Source organism: Antedon mediterranea, chromosome 5, assembly GCF_964355755.1.
Source record: "Antedon mediterranea chromosome 5, ecAntMedi1.1, whole genome shotgun sequence".
In the NCBI taxonomy this organism is placed as follows: Eukaryota; Metazoa; Echinodermata; class Crinoidea; order Comatulida; family Antedonidae; genus Antedon; species Antedon mediterranea.
The window spans coordinates 31,607,353-31,624,177 of NC_092674.1; the positions used below are offsets into that span (position 1 = coordinate 31,607,353).

Consider the following 16,825-nt stretch of genomic DNA (forward strand, 5'->3'; position numbering starts at 1 on the left):
TGTGATGAAACACCGTTTGTGATTGGTCAATACTCACGGTAGTAACCTAGTAAGTAGTACGCGCTGAACATCCGGTGATTCGGCTCCTCGAAGATCGAGAAGAAGACGAATTGTTTATTCGGCCTACCTGATTATAATATTATTATTTTTAATAGGCTTATTGATGGAAATTCTTCTGTTAATTTAAACGACCTAGGCCTAAGTGAATATTTTATTGCCAAGGAATCATTAATTAGTAATTATCTGTATATTATTCTTCGCAAGGTAAGGTGTCTAGGCAGGCTTGTTTAAATACAATACAAATACTATAGGAGGCCTAGCCTAGCTTCACCCAACCCAGCAGACTTGTTCTTGGCTATATAATATAACAGATATTGCCTTTTATATCGGTTAAATATAAGATTTGACATCCCCTCGGGAATGATATTAAGTTCTCGGGGAATATATATTTCCCTCAGCTGGCGCTTCGGGAAATATATATTCCCTCGAACTTAAGAGCCATTGTCTGTAAGAATCAAAGAAATATCAAAAAAAGTGGCAGACTCAAAAAAATGGATTTCTTTCAAATTTTGCACATGGCTATATATGTGTTGAGAGAAATCAAATATGAAGTATTTTTTATTTCAAACGTATATTTCCATGGCAACGGCCAAATTTGTGTTTTTGACAAATTTTGTCCTTTTTTAAGGTTTTTTAAAATGGATATTGGCACTACTTTGATGAGCGATATTTTTGTGTTGTTCATTTAATTATAAAAAATAATTAGTGTATGCATAATAACAATGCATTGTGTACCTGTTTCAAATTTTTTTATTTTTTTTTATTTCATACTTTGGGAGATACCATTTATTTAAAAAGGGGTGTTTTTTTAAATTGTTCAATGCAACTAAACTTTACTTCACCATAACGCCTAAAGTGGTGTATTTTTTTAGCTGATTTATTACAAATAGGTAGTTCTAATGTTTAATAATTGATTTCTAAAATAAAATACTGGGGTAAATTTAAAATCTACAAGCAGTGTTGCGAGAAACATAGGCATTTTTATATTAAAAAAAACATGGTATATTAGTAAAAACATTTTATTTTCTTTGATTATTTGATTTGAAACTCATTGGTCAGAAAAATTCTTAATGTTTTATATAGTTCTAGTTGTGTTGTGAGAAAAAAAATTAATTTTTAATTATAGATTCTGTAATTCCCAGTTTTAATGTCATTTTATATGTTATATCCTCTGGAAATTTGAATAAATTATCAGATCGTTGTGAATTTTAATCTTTGCTACAGATTACTCCTCTCTTATTTTGAAGCTCCTCTTTCATTTGTTTACTTCTTTTATTTGCTAACCTAAGCAGATCCCATATGCCCATCCACCACCACTTTCGACTACCACCCCTCCCCACCCCCACCCCGACTATAACCACAAAAAGATAAACTGCAACACTTTGGTCGATCATCCACTATAGAGTGTCAAATGCATGCATTCAAGCACCACCCACACTGCCGCTACTATCGCCCCAATGAATAGACGGATTCAAACTCCTCCATCCAACCACCTCCCCCTTTTCTCCAAGCCCCCACCCACCCCAAGTTAAAAATTGCAATGCAAAAGATAGGACATATAGTTAAGTTTTTAGACCCTCGCCTTCAACCACCTAACTATTTAAAAGTCCTGGATCCACCACTTTCCCCTCCCCAAAATAGAACCAATCAAAAGTCAATGATATACTCAGGTATGTTAATGCTACATAACAAATATTGAAGCCCTGATTTGAAATTTCATTTCATTTAAGGTCAGCATGTAAAATATCACACTTTATTATTAAATATTGGTTTTAAATTCTATATTTTTTTTACTGTGATGGTTGGATTCAGTAATAATTATTAATTAATAATTATCTGATAATTATTTAATTTCCCTTAGTTATGCATAGCAACAGTTACTATGGTAACTAAAAATGAGATATTCTTTAGATTTTGCATATTTATCTCATACAAATTTAAATTTGTAGATTATTAGCAGGCATGCCTTATTTGCATTTTCAAATTACCGTTTCACAAGGTCATATTCGTAAGCACTTTCTTCTGTGATTATTTTTATTCATGAAAACCCCATATTTTATTTACAGCGGCCACCTCCCTTAACGGACGCACTTTGAAAAGCCTGTTTGTTCTTCCTATCTAATTAGTGCATTTGGTGCTTACCGTAAGCAGCTGCGAGCACCTTTTTATACTAAAAATGAGATTTTTTGTAAGCGGCCAATCGAAAAATGTGATACTTATTGCATGGACCTATGAATTAGAGGTGCATGTTTATTGTATTTCTTTATATATTAGCTTTATTTTGAAGAGGTTTTAAAAACATTACTGTGAAGAGATGAGAAAACTACACAGATTTTGACCGACCATTTTTCATATGATAAAAGTTTTTAAAATTTGTCTGAAAATGCTAAAAAATACTAAACCACCTGATTATAAATAATAATATGCCTACAATTAGCTGGAAAATTGAGAGGCTCGTTTCGTTAAGAATATCGTATATAGCCATAATAAGTGATTTTGGCCCTTTATCGGCAGAACCTCCCGTAAGGGGTCACCGCCCGTAAGCGGCCACTTTTCCAGGTCCCGAGGGTGGCCACTTACGGGAGGTTCAACTGTATTTAACAAAACAATTATCCTTAGTTACGCATAGAAACAGGTTCTAAGATAACATAAATAATACATTTTGACATAACTTGACCCAAAAAATTTTTTTCACAAGGTCAGACATTTTCTGGGATTCAGTAGATAAGTAAATTTGGGAAAAGGTAGTAAAGCTATGTAATCAATTGTTTGTAGTCATGAAACCCCATATTAAAAATATTGTACTTAGTTACGTATAGAAACAGTTGCTACAATACACTATAGGTAAAATGTTGATGTCATTTGACCTCAATATGTAAAATTTTTATTTTTTCATGAAACTCCATATTTAATTTTTTTTTAAAATATCATTTGTTACGTAAACAGGTTTAAGATAACACTAAAGGTCATTTTTTTTTACCTTTATTCAGATTCGTCAAGACTTTCTTTCTGAGATTATTAGGATTCAGTATTTAAAGTAAATTTGGCAAAAAGTAGAAATGTAAAACTATGTAGAAAAAATGTTTTTTATTTATGAAAAACCCCTTATTTTTTTTAAATTTTCGCATAGAAACAGTTACTATGGTAAAATGTTGACCTCAAAATGAATGAATTTACAAGGTCAAGTTTGTCATTAATGGAATGCAGTAGAAGTAAAATTGAGAAACATGTACAAATGCAATCAATTCTTTGTATTTATAAAAACGCCATTTTTTACGTTTTTTAAAAATTACTTTCCTTAGTTACACATAGAAATGGTTGCTAAGGTAACACTATAGGTAAAATATGAAAATTGTTGAGAATTGTTATGAACTATCTTGTAAATTTTGATCAAACATTAATAGTTGTAGTAAAGTGGGGACCTGTCCTGTTTTACAATCTGACCCCTTTTGACCTCAAATGACCTATTTACAAGGTCAGATTTTTTGGGAGGTCTTTCTGTATCTCTTTACACAAAATAGATTTAAAAATTTATAAAAACCATTGACTCAATTATTTCCAAGTTTAACATTATTTTCCATCAACTAAATATTTCAATGCAAAATACTGTTTTTCTGGCAATTAATTGAAATAAACCTGGCAACACATTCTCCTATTTTATCTAAACTATTCGTATGACTCTAGTAGCAATATGACAAGCCATATATACATTTTATTATTGGATTAGCCATATTTAAATTGTGTTTCATGTGTTTTGTTTGTTGATATTTTGTTATATTTTTTGCATTTTTCGTATTTTCCTGGCAACACAAAACCTATGTACGAAATTTACCCCAGTGTTTTTTTTGTGATTATTGTTGAAAAACCTATTGACTATCAAATTAAAAAACCTCATTGATTTAAAAACACCACTTTGGAAGTTATAGGTACATTTATGAGGTATACTTTTATAAAAAAAATATTTTTTAAAAACACCCCTTTTTAAAATAATGGTATCAACCAAACTCCATTTTGTAATTTATTTTTTTTCTACATTAAATGGAACTCAATACATGTTGTTTACACTGCTATAAACAAAAACTGTATAATGTAAGTATTTTTTGGTTAAAATAAGTATACAAGTTTGTACTTTTTCACTATAGAAAATCTGTGAAAAATGACAAAAACATCAAAATTTGGATAATTTACCGTTGTCATGGCAACGGAGGCTAAAAATTAAAATGAATGTTGTAGATATGCTTTTTATTGAAATGTCTATTCATGGTAAAAATTTGAGAGAAATCCATTGTTTTACATCTGCCACCAAATCTTTGATTTTTACAGACAATGGCTCTTAATATCATTCCCTCGGGGATGTCAAATCTTATATTTAACCTCTAAGCAGTCAATATCTGTATAATAGTTTTAGTTTATAACATGATTGAAATGGTATATTACATGATGGTTTTAGTTTATAATATGATTGAAATGGTATATTACATGATAGTTTTAGTTTATAACATGATTGAAATGGTATATTACATGATGGTTTTAGTTTATAACATGATTGAAATGGTATACTTTACATGATGGTTTTAGTTTATAACATGATTGAAATGGTATATTACATGATGGTTTTAGTTTTATAACATGATTGACAGCTGTAACTGGTAATTCGACAAACGTGCGAAATATCTATTTTGATTAAACGCGGTATGGCATTACCAGGTACACTTTACGCTACAAACTCCTCTTAGCCACTATAATTTTAACCAACGTAATCCGAATTAATTGTATCTCATCCGATAATTAGATAGATGAGGTATAATTCTGTCCCCAGTAAATTGAAATTCTTAGTACGGTTCACTGTTGGTCAATCGACAGTAATTTCAACATTACCATCAATATTGTTTTGAATACAAACAACCGAATACCGTCACAACCGCCATATTACGATTCTGTCGCTTGCTTCATGCTCACGATACAATGTTTTATTCACAATATTTTAATATCTGACATTAGACCTGATACCCAGAATATGTAAAAGTCAATAGATTATGTGGATACAAAAGCTAAAAATGAGAGTGAGACGTAGTAAGCCTACTATGATATTTTCAATACCATTTTATTATATACAAATGTACCTATTGTATTTTACATTCTTCTTGCAGTTATCCTATGCCTCTACATCCGTAGCCCTGTCCAAACGAGAACTTTACCCAACGTTTTTCAGAACTGTTTCTCCAGACACATCTCAAGGCAGTGCGCTTGGAGCTTTACTAGTTCACTTCAATTGGACAACAGTTGCCAGCCTGACATACGACATTGAATTTTACTCACTTGTATGTCAATTCATTTCGTTCATCTTCTTCTAACTTTGCATTAAATTGAACGGATATTTATTTTCTAGAAGATCCGTTTATCCGGCTACACGTGTATTAAGAGTTTTCGATTTATCAGATTTAGAGTAACGAACCGTTTCCTTATGCATTCATCAATCACGCACTTAATAGAAATATGATGCCAGAAGAAGAAATTTCCATTGACAAGTAATTTTTTTATGAAGAAAGTGAAACATTATAACATTCCATTTCCTAAAAATGATTCCTTGTGTAGTTTTATGTCAAACAATAATAGAAAAAATTAATGCATTATTACTCATACTAAAAGGAGATGCCTTCATATAGATTATTTTTCCTCTGCATGGAAATTGTCACAATCTTTTTTAGTTGACAAATTCTACTTATTCTAATACCAAAAACATAGTATTATTTACAGAATAGAATTTTAAAGCTTATTTATTATTCCAAGACCAAAATTATGGGTACATTTTGAATTATGTTAAATATTAAATAATACTTCAGCATTATAGTAAATTGTCTGAAAACGTCCTCTACACTTTTACAGGTACTGTATACAACTGTATAAACTAGGATAACATGGAAATATAGGAAAAGTCATTAGAAAGTTTGTTTGGAGCTATTGTTTATTTTATAAAATTATTCAAACTGTTTAAATCTATTAATTCTATTAATTCAATTAAAGCTATGCATTATTTTTAGGCTGCAAGAGAGATAATAAACTTAATTGAGTCAACTGGTGTTGTAGAATTTGCAACAAAAGCATCATTTGTGGATGACCCAGGTGCGGAACTAGACAAAATAAAGGTTAGAAATAACATAACTCATCATTTCTTACCGAATCAGCTGGTAAGAGACTTAGTTACTCGTTGCTTTTAGTGAATCGTGTTTAAGAATTGAAAGCTTATCTAATACCACAGAGATGGTTAGCAGCCATGTAGTAAATAAATAAAGTCTTAACAAGGATAATAAAATAATCAAGGATAAAAAAATCTGTAACGTAATAAAAGGAATGCGTACAGAAAAACAAAACCAATATCGTTTAAGTGAATCTAAAAAAACTTTATAGAAAATGACAAACGGATTTCAAAGATTAAGAGTAAAACTATGTTATCATTCTAAAACAAACTATAGTTAAGATAATATTCCTAATATTATGCTTATGTCAACGGATATTAGAATTTGAGAAAGAAGAATTAATCAATACGGTTGATAGTCAATGTGAAGTGACTGTAGGTTTTGAAGCAATGTTATTGCATTTGCTTTGATGAACACTTTGCTGAAGAGAAATTAAACAACAACAAATGTTTGTATAAGCGTGTGACTCAATTGCTCTGGAAATCACCATGAAAAAATTAACGACAGCTCTAGGTTTGAATAACAATACAGAACTCGAAAGTAATTCCAGTTAGTGTACTCGTTACTGCTATATACAGACAATTGGCAATAGCAAGAACATTAGAAACTACAAAATAACAATAATCTTGAAAATACAAAGAAATCAATAAAAAAATATATATAAAATCGGTACACAGTTAAAATTACTGGAGAACCGATTCTATGGCACGGAATTGAATTATACTAAAATCTATTCAACAGCGATGATGTTACAAAGATACAGCTATGATTCCCTTATCTATAATAGTATGTAGGCCTACTTCGAATACCATGTATGTTAGAATGATGAATTTATAATTGAGTTATTATATAGAATATTTAATATGCCGTTACTTGTCTTAAACGATCAATCTCAACTAGTTCGTTGATCATACCGAAATATACACAGAATTAACCTTTGGCCCATTCTCCTCACTAAACGTGCGTTTTAACGCCTCGAGCTTCAATATCCACTTGCGTTCAATATAGTAACTCGCTCTAACCAACTACCGTGTAGTGTAATAGATTTCACAATTTAGCCTCGATAATAATGTTATTGTAAGTACTCAGGACTAATTAGTTTGTACTGATTTTGATATTATACACAGATTGTGATGTTTTTATAAATGTAATATTGCAAGACAGACATTTCAGAGGCAAAACGTAAGCCATTTAAAGACTAACCTCACATATTAAAATGAATCAAATTCTATTATGTTTAAAAAAATATGACGTGGCAGTCTTTTTAAATTAAAAGTTTAACATGCCCTCTTTTATTAAAATACATTAGATCAATAAAGAACATATTATTATCCATGGAAATCAAAAGAATTAAAAACACAGAATATAGGCCTAAGTACAGACTAATAGTCTGTTCTTAGGCCTATAGCAATGTAAGTAAAGTTTGTGATTTTAAATTTCAATTTTGTTTTTGACAGGAACAAGATCGTCGAATAATTATTGGTACGTTTGGTCAAAAAGAGGCAAGAAAGGTGTTCTGTGAGGTGAATATATTCTACATTAATAATTTATGTAGCTGTCAATAAAAAAATAGAATAAATGACAATATTGTTTGTCCACACAAAAAAGGAGAAACCCATTATATTAGATTAGTTCGGCGCCGCTCAGAACAGTTCTGTCATCATCATTCCGTTCAAGTTATTAAACACGGAAAACAATAACATCAAAACAGTTAGCAAATAATAGGTATTCTATTTTTATAAAGGACTTTTTCAAATGGCTAATTTGGATGGCTTACATCCTAACTTTCATTCTGATTACATTATCACACTATCATCATCATCATAATCATCATTATAATCATCATCATCATCAACATCATCATAATAATAATCATCCCCATCATCATCATCTTTATCACTTTTATCATCATCAACATCATCATAATAATAATCATCCCCATCATCATCATCTTTATCTCCTTTATCATCATTATTATTATCATCATCTTCATCATCAATATCATCATCAACATCATTACCAACATTATCATCGTCTTCATCATCATCATCATCACCAACATCATCATCTTTATCATCATCAACATCATCAACGTCATCATCAACATCATCATCATCATCATCAATAGCATCATCGTCATCATCAACATCATCACGAACAGCAGCCCTATATTCAACATAATATCACCAAACTAATACAGCAAGACATTTTAGTGATTTATGAAACGGAGTATTTTAAAACCCATAGTGCCAAATATCTAACTATGCATTGTTTATTTCATTATGTTTAAGTTAAAAGATGCTGCAGTAGTAAGCCATGTGCTAAAAAAAGATATCTTACACACCCTCCAATTCAGAGATTCCGAGTTTAGAGAATGAAAGTACAGCCATTTATAGCAGCATTTCCCTTGGCTATTTACAACGAATTAAACATCACTGGTTTCGATCGTATAACGCTGATCAATTATTAATAACAGCAAGTGGGGATCCATTTAGCTGATGAAATATCACTGGAGGCATCATATGCTATAAATCCTTTGCGGTACTTATATGATTCAGCTTCCCACCCATGAGTATAAATAATTAGTACTTCTGGGATTTGGATGTTACAATAATGTTATTAAATTTACGCTGAGTATTACGGTTTAATAACAATGCCAGAGACCAGGTTCATAGCAAATGCATATCAGAACTATTTTCCAATCTTTTTACAAAATCGTTTACTTTACATTTTAACAAGCATCATAAGCTTTTTATATCCCGTGGAAAAATAAATGTTAACAGCTGAAATAAATTTTGAAAACACTTTAAATTTCCGCACGTTTGTAAAATGCAAAACATAATGCTAACAAGAGGTCTAAAACTGTTTAATTATTATAGGTTAAAAGTTCGTTTATAACTTTACGGCTTCATAATAGATTATTATGATTGATCAGTTTACCCCAAGTATTGACTTGACTGATGACTATAACCAAGTTCAAAGCTGTTTTGCTATTGCCTATACGTAATGACGACGTTAAACAACTGTAACCATTCTCAACTACAAGAGTTTAAAGTAGATTTTATTCCAAATCTCGAATAGAATGAAAGTCTTAACAACTACATCCAGTTATATCTACCATAATTTCACCAGCTCGTAGCCATGAGTGTTTATGAAATTCGTTTTCCCACAATAAGGGGCAAACATCGTTATTAGCTCATCTCAGCAAAAAGAGGATTCGAACCTTAACTCTAAACCTGAATGGAAAGTACACAATTATCTTACAGTTAGTATAATAATTCTACCATATTTCTTGTAAGAATGTGCTTACGATCGACCTTCTTATAACAATCAAGAGAATCGTATAAAGGAAATTAAAACATTTTAAAGTATAAATCTTATTTTAAATTAAAATAATATAAACTTGAGGCTGTATTATTAGTAGAAATTATCATTGGAATAATTAAAACAAATTCAAATGTCATTTGAAGTCATAATAATATATAAAATTATGTAAACGCATTTACGAGACAAAAATAAATTATTTCTGATAGTCATTAACGTTTTAATACATTTTATTTAATTGAATCAACATAAAATATGGAATTATTACTTAAACAAGTTGTGAACTGTAGTATTCAAAAAACGTTCCTGGCTGGGTCGGAACCTCCTTGCTGGTGGACCGCATAGAATGTAATCACGATTATTGGAAATAGTTATTGCCATTTCTCCTTACCCGTCTGGTGTATCTCTTAACATTTTACCCGACATAATTACGATTTGAAGCGGATTTTTTTTTATAATGATTCATGGACTATGCATTTTGTTTTTATACAGTGTCATTTTTGTCTGATCTTTTAATAACTATAATGTATGTAATCCATAAAATGTGTAACACATTGTTGATATCCGATTATACTATATATTTTACCACCATGTTACCATCGTATCTCTTCAATTAACTGATCGGTTGTCGATAACATGAGGTTTATAATAACATGTAAATCTTCTTTAACTGTTTTTGTAATGTTAAACCAATGTTTGTATTGTAAAATCTGCAGTCACACACATCTGCAGAAAATCAATGCTGTTTTGATATACTAACGAACATTAATTATGCTAACTACATTATTTGCTGGTTTCAGTTTTATTTTCCAATACAGTAAATACAATAATTAATTTCTTTATAAACAAGATGAACATCTTTTAAAATGATCAGGAAATCAGCGTGATAATATTTGTTAATATAGAGAAAATTGCCGCTCAAACGTATACCATAGAAAATTTCTTCTCCCATAAGGTTTGCCTGTACTCAGTTGAAAAAGGTCCAACAATGATTTTAGTGGATACAACATTTTAAGTGTTTTCTTTTGTATAGGCATACAGACGCGGAATGCACAAGAGCAAATACGTGTGGCTTCTGATTGGCTGGTACAGCAAGGAATGGTGGCGCGAAACAGACAATATAGAGTGTACGCAGCAGGAACTAATGCAGGCCACGAATAATGTATTTTTTATTGATAGTTTGAATTTAGGGATTGAAGATAAACCGTCAGTTTCAGGTTTGGTAAGTCACAGTATACGTCATCATTCTAATTATGTTTATAAAAATTACGTGTAGATAAAAATGATATTGTCCAATCTAATATTCTTTCTACATTATGATATTGAGGAAGATTTATTTGTTTAAATAAAGCCCACAAGGTATTATATGAAGACGTGTTCTCTCATTCAATGGAAACAAAACTTGGAAAAAACATGTAGTTCAATGTCTAATAATGAATTCAACGTACTGTATGTAACCAAAATAATAGTCACACATTCACTTTTTTTAAAATTTATACATTTCAGAAACCTTCAGAATTTGAAACACTATTTTCTAATGGATCAACCCGTCCAATAAGTCCACACGCACCGCAGACATTTGATGCGATTTGGACTATCTACCAAACACTGCGCAATACAATCACGGTGCTTGGCCGAAACCTATCATTAAGTCAGGAAGACACGATCGATTTATTATCTAAGCTCAACTACAAAAACAATAGGCAAGTGCGTCATATTCTGATGCAGGAAATGGCAAAACAGAGTTTCGATGGAGTCTCGGTAATTATAGAATTATCTTAATATGTGTTTGTTATGATATGAAATATGTTGTATTACTACAAAGAGTGGAACAACCTCGAGCCGAAAGGAGGCTCTGCTTATGTTATTGTTAGAGATAATTACTGAAGAATCAACTTTCATTGCTCTACTATTCAATGTGTGGGATGCCTATATTCTCCGATTTACCTATAAACTACTATACTTGAAAAGTACTTTCTGAATGGGCAAGTTTAAAAAACTGTCATCAAAAGATGTGCTTAACCAAACCCACGTATTATTCATGTCCACACATGTATCTATGTCCACACATGTATCTATGTCCACACATGTATCTATGTCCACACATGTATCTATGTCCACACATGTATCTATGTCCACACATGTATCTATGTCCACACATGTATCTATGTCCACATTTCTCTATGTCCTCCGTCATTATGTCCATATGTCCACATGGATTGTAATGTGCCCATGTCCACATGTCCATATACCCGCATATGCACAAAAGAGATTTGCATTATTAATGTTGATTTATTCTTATTACCATAAAGGGTACTGTTAGATTTGATGGACCGGATCGATTAGGAACAACAAGAATTCGACAAAAACAAGGTAATATTAATAACATGATTATAATGAAACTTCGGTGATAACAAATATATTCTAGCTGTGATTACATTCACGATTATTATATTAACCAGGTGATGGCTTAGCGACGGTGGCGCTATTCTTTCCAGAAGACGGTGGTTATCTAGACTTTACTTATCCAGGATGTTCTCCAATAAAATGGCCAGGTACGAACACATTATAAAACTTTCGTGAGAATGTACAATATCAATATTGATGTTAAGTAGAAAGATTAAATATACCAATAAACTCTATGGGTTGTTGTGTTTTTAATGTAGTAACATCAATGATAATGATCAAAATATTTTCTTTTAGAATACTAGATCGCGGATTTTAATTATTAATTTTCGTTTTATTTTCATTATTTTGTTAAAAATGTAATACTATTTTTGATCTGTTTTTGATCTGACAAAAGGTCGAATTCCCGTTGATGAGTTGACTTACGTAGAGAAACCTTTACACGTGTCTTCAAGTGCTTTGATTGTCATCAGCGTCATCAATGGAGTTGGTATTAGTGTTGCTTTGGCATTTCTCGGTTTCAACATTCGTTTTCGTAATGATAAGTAAGTCATCCCATAACATACCAAAACATAAACACATACAGGTGTATTGTTAAAGGCGCATTTGATCTTCAATTTAAGATATATTGTTGACATTTTATGATATACTGAATTAATTAAAATTGTTGCGCTACTAACATGGATTTGTTGTTTGGTTTGTTTTTTAACAATAATAATAAATTTGCAATTATTCCATGCAAGAAATAACACGGGTAATTTAGCACGCTGTTTTTATCTATTGTGATTTAAATTCTACGTTTTTAACAATTGTACGCTGATGATTAATGCATTAAAAATTAAATGAAAATGTATAATTTAATCAATTGATATCCTGTTTCGAGGCTAAACAAGATCTTATTTTAAATTGCCATACGGTATAGTACAATTGTTGATATTCATCAATCTAAGAATAAAACAAATAAGTTTCATAATATGAATCCAAATTTAAGATATATTTTTTGCAGATCAATTAAAATGTCAAGTCCAAACTTAAACAATTGTATTGTGGTTGGATGTATACTGGTGTACCTTTCTGTAATACTACAAGGACTTCACACCGAAATTGTTCCGGTTTCGTCGTTCGTTCCATTATGCACGGTAAGTCAACATTAGCTACTTAACTCCAATATACTTGTTAAGTGATTATTGATGAGTGATTAACTAGGCATACTATCAAAATATCCTGTTAGTTAACTCACCAATCCTGCATTACTATTTTTGGATTTTGTAAATATGAACAGCCAATTTACTGAGTACTGCGTCTCGTGTAACCATGGTAATAAAATCTGCAAATATAATGACTCTCATCACTCGTGTTGTCGGTAATGAAACAAATCTACGATGTACAGTAAACAAAAAGCCCTTAATTAGTTTGATTTATCTAAAATGGAATGATGTTCATAATACTTCTATGGGTTCTAAAATGATAATACATCATACTATTTTAATACTGCTAAGTGAGTATGTTACTTTTTTTTTAAAGATGTTATTCTTACTTGGTACTAATAATGATATAATGGTTTTCATAATAAATAATTCTATATGTATTGTAAAATGAACCACGCAACGTGTAATTATAATTTTTAATAATAGCTACTTTTCCAATCCATTATAACGGAACAACTAAAAAAATACATAAACATAAGCTGTAAAGGTTAAACATACAATGATTGTATTAGAAAAAAAATAATGGATCTAATATACCGAGACCTATCAGTTAAACATTGTCAAATGATGCGGGGGTTTAGTAGGCTAACCATGAAACATCTGTCAGTGAACCAAAATTTCCAAAACTTCCAATAATGTGTATTGATTTGTATTAAACAAAAAAGAAATGAGTTTGTTTTTTGCCCTTTAATATCTAAACAAAACATTGCAATACAATAAACAAGAAATGAGTTTGTTTGTTGCCCTTTAATATCTAAACAAAACATTGCAATACAATAAATAAGAAATGAGTTTGTTTGTTGCCCTTTAATATCTAAACAAAACATTGCAATACAATAAATAAGAAATGAGTTTGTTTGTTGCCCTTTAATATCTAAACAAAACATTGCAATACAATAAATAAGAAATGAGTTTGTTTGTTGCCCTTTAATATCTAAACAAAACATTGCAATACAATAAATAAGAAATGAGTTTGTTTGTTGCCCTTTAATATCTAAACAATACATTGCAATACAATAAATAAGAAATGAGTTTGTTTGTTGCCCTTTAATATCTAAACAAAACATTGCAATACAAAACCTTCAATAAACAATTTTCTTAGAAATTATAGTTTGTATGCATAATTCGAGTGGCAATTAAATTTTCAAAAACACAACAATTGAGATAATAACAACGAAATTAGCTAATTTCCATTGCCCATCTATTGTTATAATGAGGCATTTATTTGCGATCGATTAAGCTTCTATTTCGGAACTAAACAATCAGGCTAAGATGGTTTGGTAATTCGTATGGATTAGTTTCTGCAAACAACATATTCGCGGTCAATAATAATAATGACTACCGTATCAAATATCATGACGACCTTTAAACATATTTCCATCGTATCTCTTTGCAAAAATAACCATAGCATTGTATAGCAAGATATTTTGTTGTGTTTACCACCAAACATTTTTATTGAAATAGAATATCAAGATTACAATTTTTTCTATAGGCACGAGCTATGTTGCTGGCCAGTGGATTTTCACTGGCTTTTGGTTCTATGTTTGTAAAAACCTATCGTGTGTATCACATAGTAACTCATGCCACAAGTCGAGGTCTTGGTAAACGAATAGTAAGTTGAATTTTGTTTTTAAAGAAAATGAGTTACTTTACCTTTAGTATCTTTAAAAACTTAATACTGTATGCACATTTTACAATTGTACATTTACACAATGGTAACTGCAACGCTCTTAATGATATCCTTGACTCCAACGCTAGTCAACGTATCATATCAAAATATACCATCATTTTGACTGTTATCGACTATTTTCCATTTAGATGTTACGAGAATCGATATTGTTTGCAATGGTCGGTGGCTTATTAGCATTAGATCTTATTGTTTTTATTTTGTGGGCAACATTGGACCCGATGTATCGCCAAGTAACAAAAACTCAATCTCAGGTAGGCCTATTACATTTTATCTTGAAATAACGGAGAATTATTCATCATGACTCATTTTTATAAGTTTTAACATTTTGTATTATTTTAACTTGAACATTAAAAAAATGTTTGATGATTTTATATTTTGTATATTTGATGTTGTAATCTGTATGTATTGTTTTATGTAGCCCACCTCCTTCCCTTTTTAATTTCCCTACGAGAGATGAATAAAGATATATACTGATTTGATCTTAGTGAGATACTCGTAAATCAAGATTTTTAAAATCTATATGAACAACTATGCAAATTACACGTCATAGAATCAGTTTCTTTAATTATTCATAGTGTAGTCAGTTTTCAATTAAATCATACAAAGTGTTTACATTATTTGAAGAAAAGTCATTTGATTTTCAAATTATTTATTGATGATATTCATTCTTATAATCTTAATGTCTTTTAGAATTGAATTCAAATTTTAATTAATAATGAAGGGAAGTGATTTTGTTGTTTACGATACTCCTTTTAAAGAGCAAAATGTTGGTTATTTGTGCACTTCATTATCAACGTACAAGTTAGGCCTACAAGTTTAACAATAATAAAATGTTAATTATTTTTACACATAGATTTCATTTTTAATTTTAAGGTGTCAGAGGATGAAACTATTGCGTATATCTTCACTGTAGAAAGTTGTTCTTCAAATCGAGCTCAGATCTGGTTAGGAGTTGTATATACTTATAAAGGCTTACTTCTGTTATTCGGAGTATTTCTAGCATGGGAAACAAGGAAGGTGAAGATCCCGGCGTTGAATGATTCAAACTACATAGCATTATCTGTCTATAATGTTGTTATGTTAAGCGTTATAGCCGTAGCAGTGTCCAGTTTAGTCAAACAACCACATCTTGTTACCATAACCTTTACCCTGGTAACTGGATGCGTGGTGACGATGGCTACTGCAACGTTAGCTCTTCTTTTTATACCAAAGGTAAGGGGGGTTTACATGCATAAACAAATAAATAAATAAATAAATATAATTTTACCTACTATAATAATTAGCAGAATATCAACAACTTACATTTAATACTCAAATCCAAGAAAATAATCATGTCCGAATCTTTTCTTTCCATTTTGTTTAGGTAATATCAGTTCGCTCAAACCATTTAGGGGGAGATCCAATTAGTTCTTCGGTAGGCCTAGAAACTCGAGGGCAAACACGACGTCTCATAGCAGATGAGTCTACAGAATTAAAAGAAAATATATATAGATGGGAAGTGCAAAACAGAGCTTATAAAAAAGAATGTGAAAAGGTAAAAGTTTCAAAAGTAGATATCATATTATTCATAGCACCACAACAACCTTGACAATATATTGCCAGGTTTTATAGTATTTGCACGCAAACCCCAAGTATTCCATTTTGCACGAACGAATTGTTCAGATAATTTAAATTTAAGGTAGCGTGTACTTTAATAATTAAAACCATTACATTTAAGAAATATATACATTATTCAGACTTTAATTATCCTATTTATATTAAAATTTGAATTATTAATTCATCAATTACGTCAAAATACCAAAACCCAAGGAGAGTATGGATTATGTTGATTTGTGACGTTAGTCTAAAAAACTGTCAAATATTAATTTTGTGAAAGCATGGTTCCAGTCGTGCTAATATGGAAGTCATTTTCAAGAGTTCATTACAACAACGAAAATAGT

The 16,825-nt window shown here is 30.7% G+C and overlaps 1 protein-coding gene across 3 annotated transcripts in view; it reads left to right on the plus strand.

Annotated features, from left to right (window-relative positions):
• LOC140050516 (gamma-aminobutyric acid type B receptor subunit 2-like) overlaps positions 1-16,825 on the plus strand; it is a 44,502-nt gene that overhangs the window by 25,002 nt on the left and 2,675 nt on the right. For all 3 annotated transcript variants that reach the window (XM_072095747.1, XM_072095749.1, XM_072095748.1), the window contains exons 4-16: positions 5,211-5,381; positions 6,102-6,206; positions 7,715-7,780; positions 10,615-10,803; positions 11,088-11,342; positions 11,894-11,954; positions 12,044-12,136; positions 12,385-12,532; positions 12,994-13,126; positions 14,688-14,807; positions 15,014-15,136; positions 15,759-16,097; positions 16,249-16,419. In XM_072095747.1, the coding sequence (XP_071951848.1) occupies positions 5,211-5,381; positions 6,102-6,206; positions 7,715-7,780; positions 10,615-10,803; positions 11,088-11,342; positions 11,894-11,954; positions 12,044-12,136; positions 12,385-12,532; positions 12,994-13,126; positions 14,688-14,807; positions 15,014-15,136; positions 15,759-16,097; positions 16,249-16,419 (1,974 nt within the window). The remainder of the gene's footprint in view (positions 1-5,210; positions 5,382-6,101; positions 6,207-7,714; positions 7,781-10,614; positions 10,804-11,087; positions 11,343-11,893; positions 11,955-12,043; positions 12,137-12,384; positions 12,533-12,993; positions 13,127-14,687; positions 14,808-15,013; positions 15,137-15,758; positions 16,098-16,248; positions 16,420-16,825) is intronic.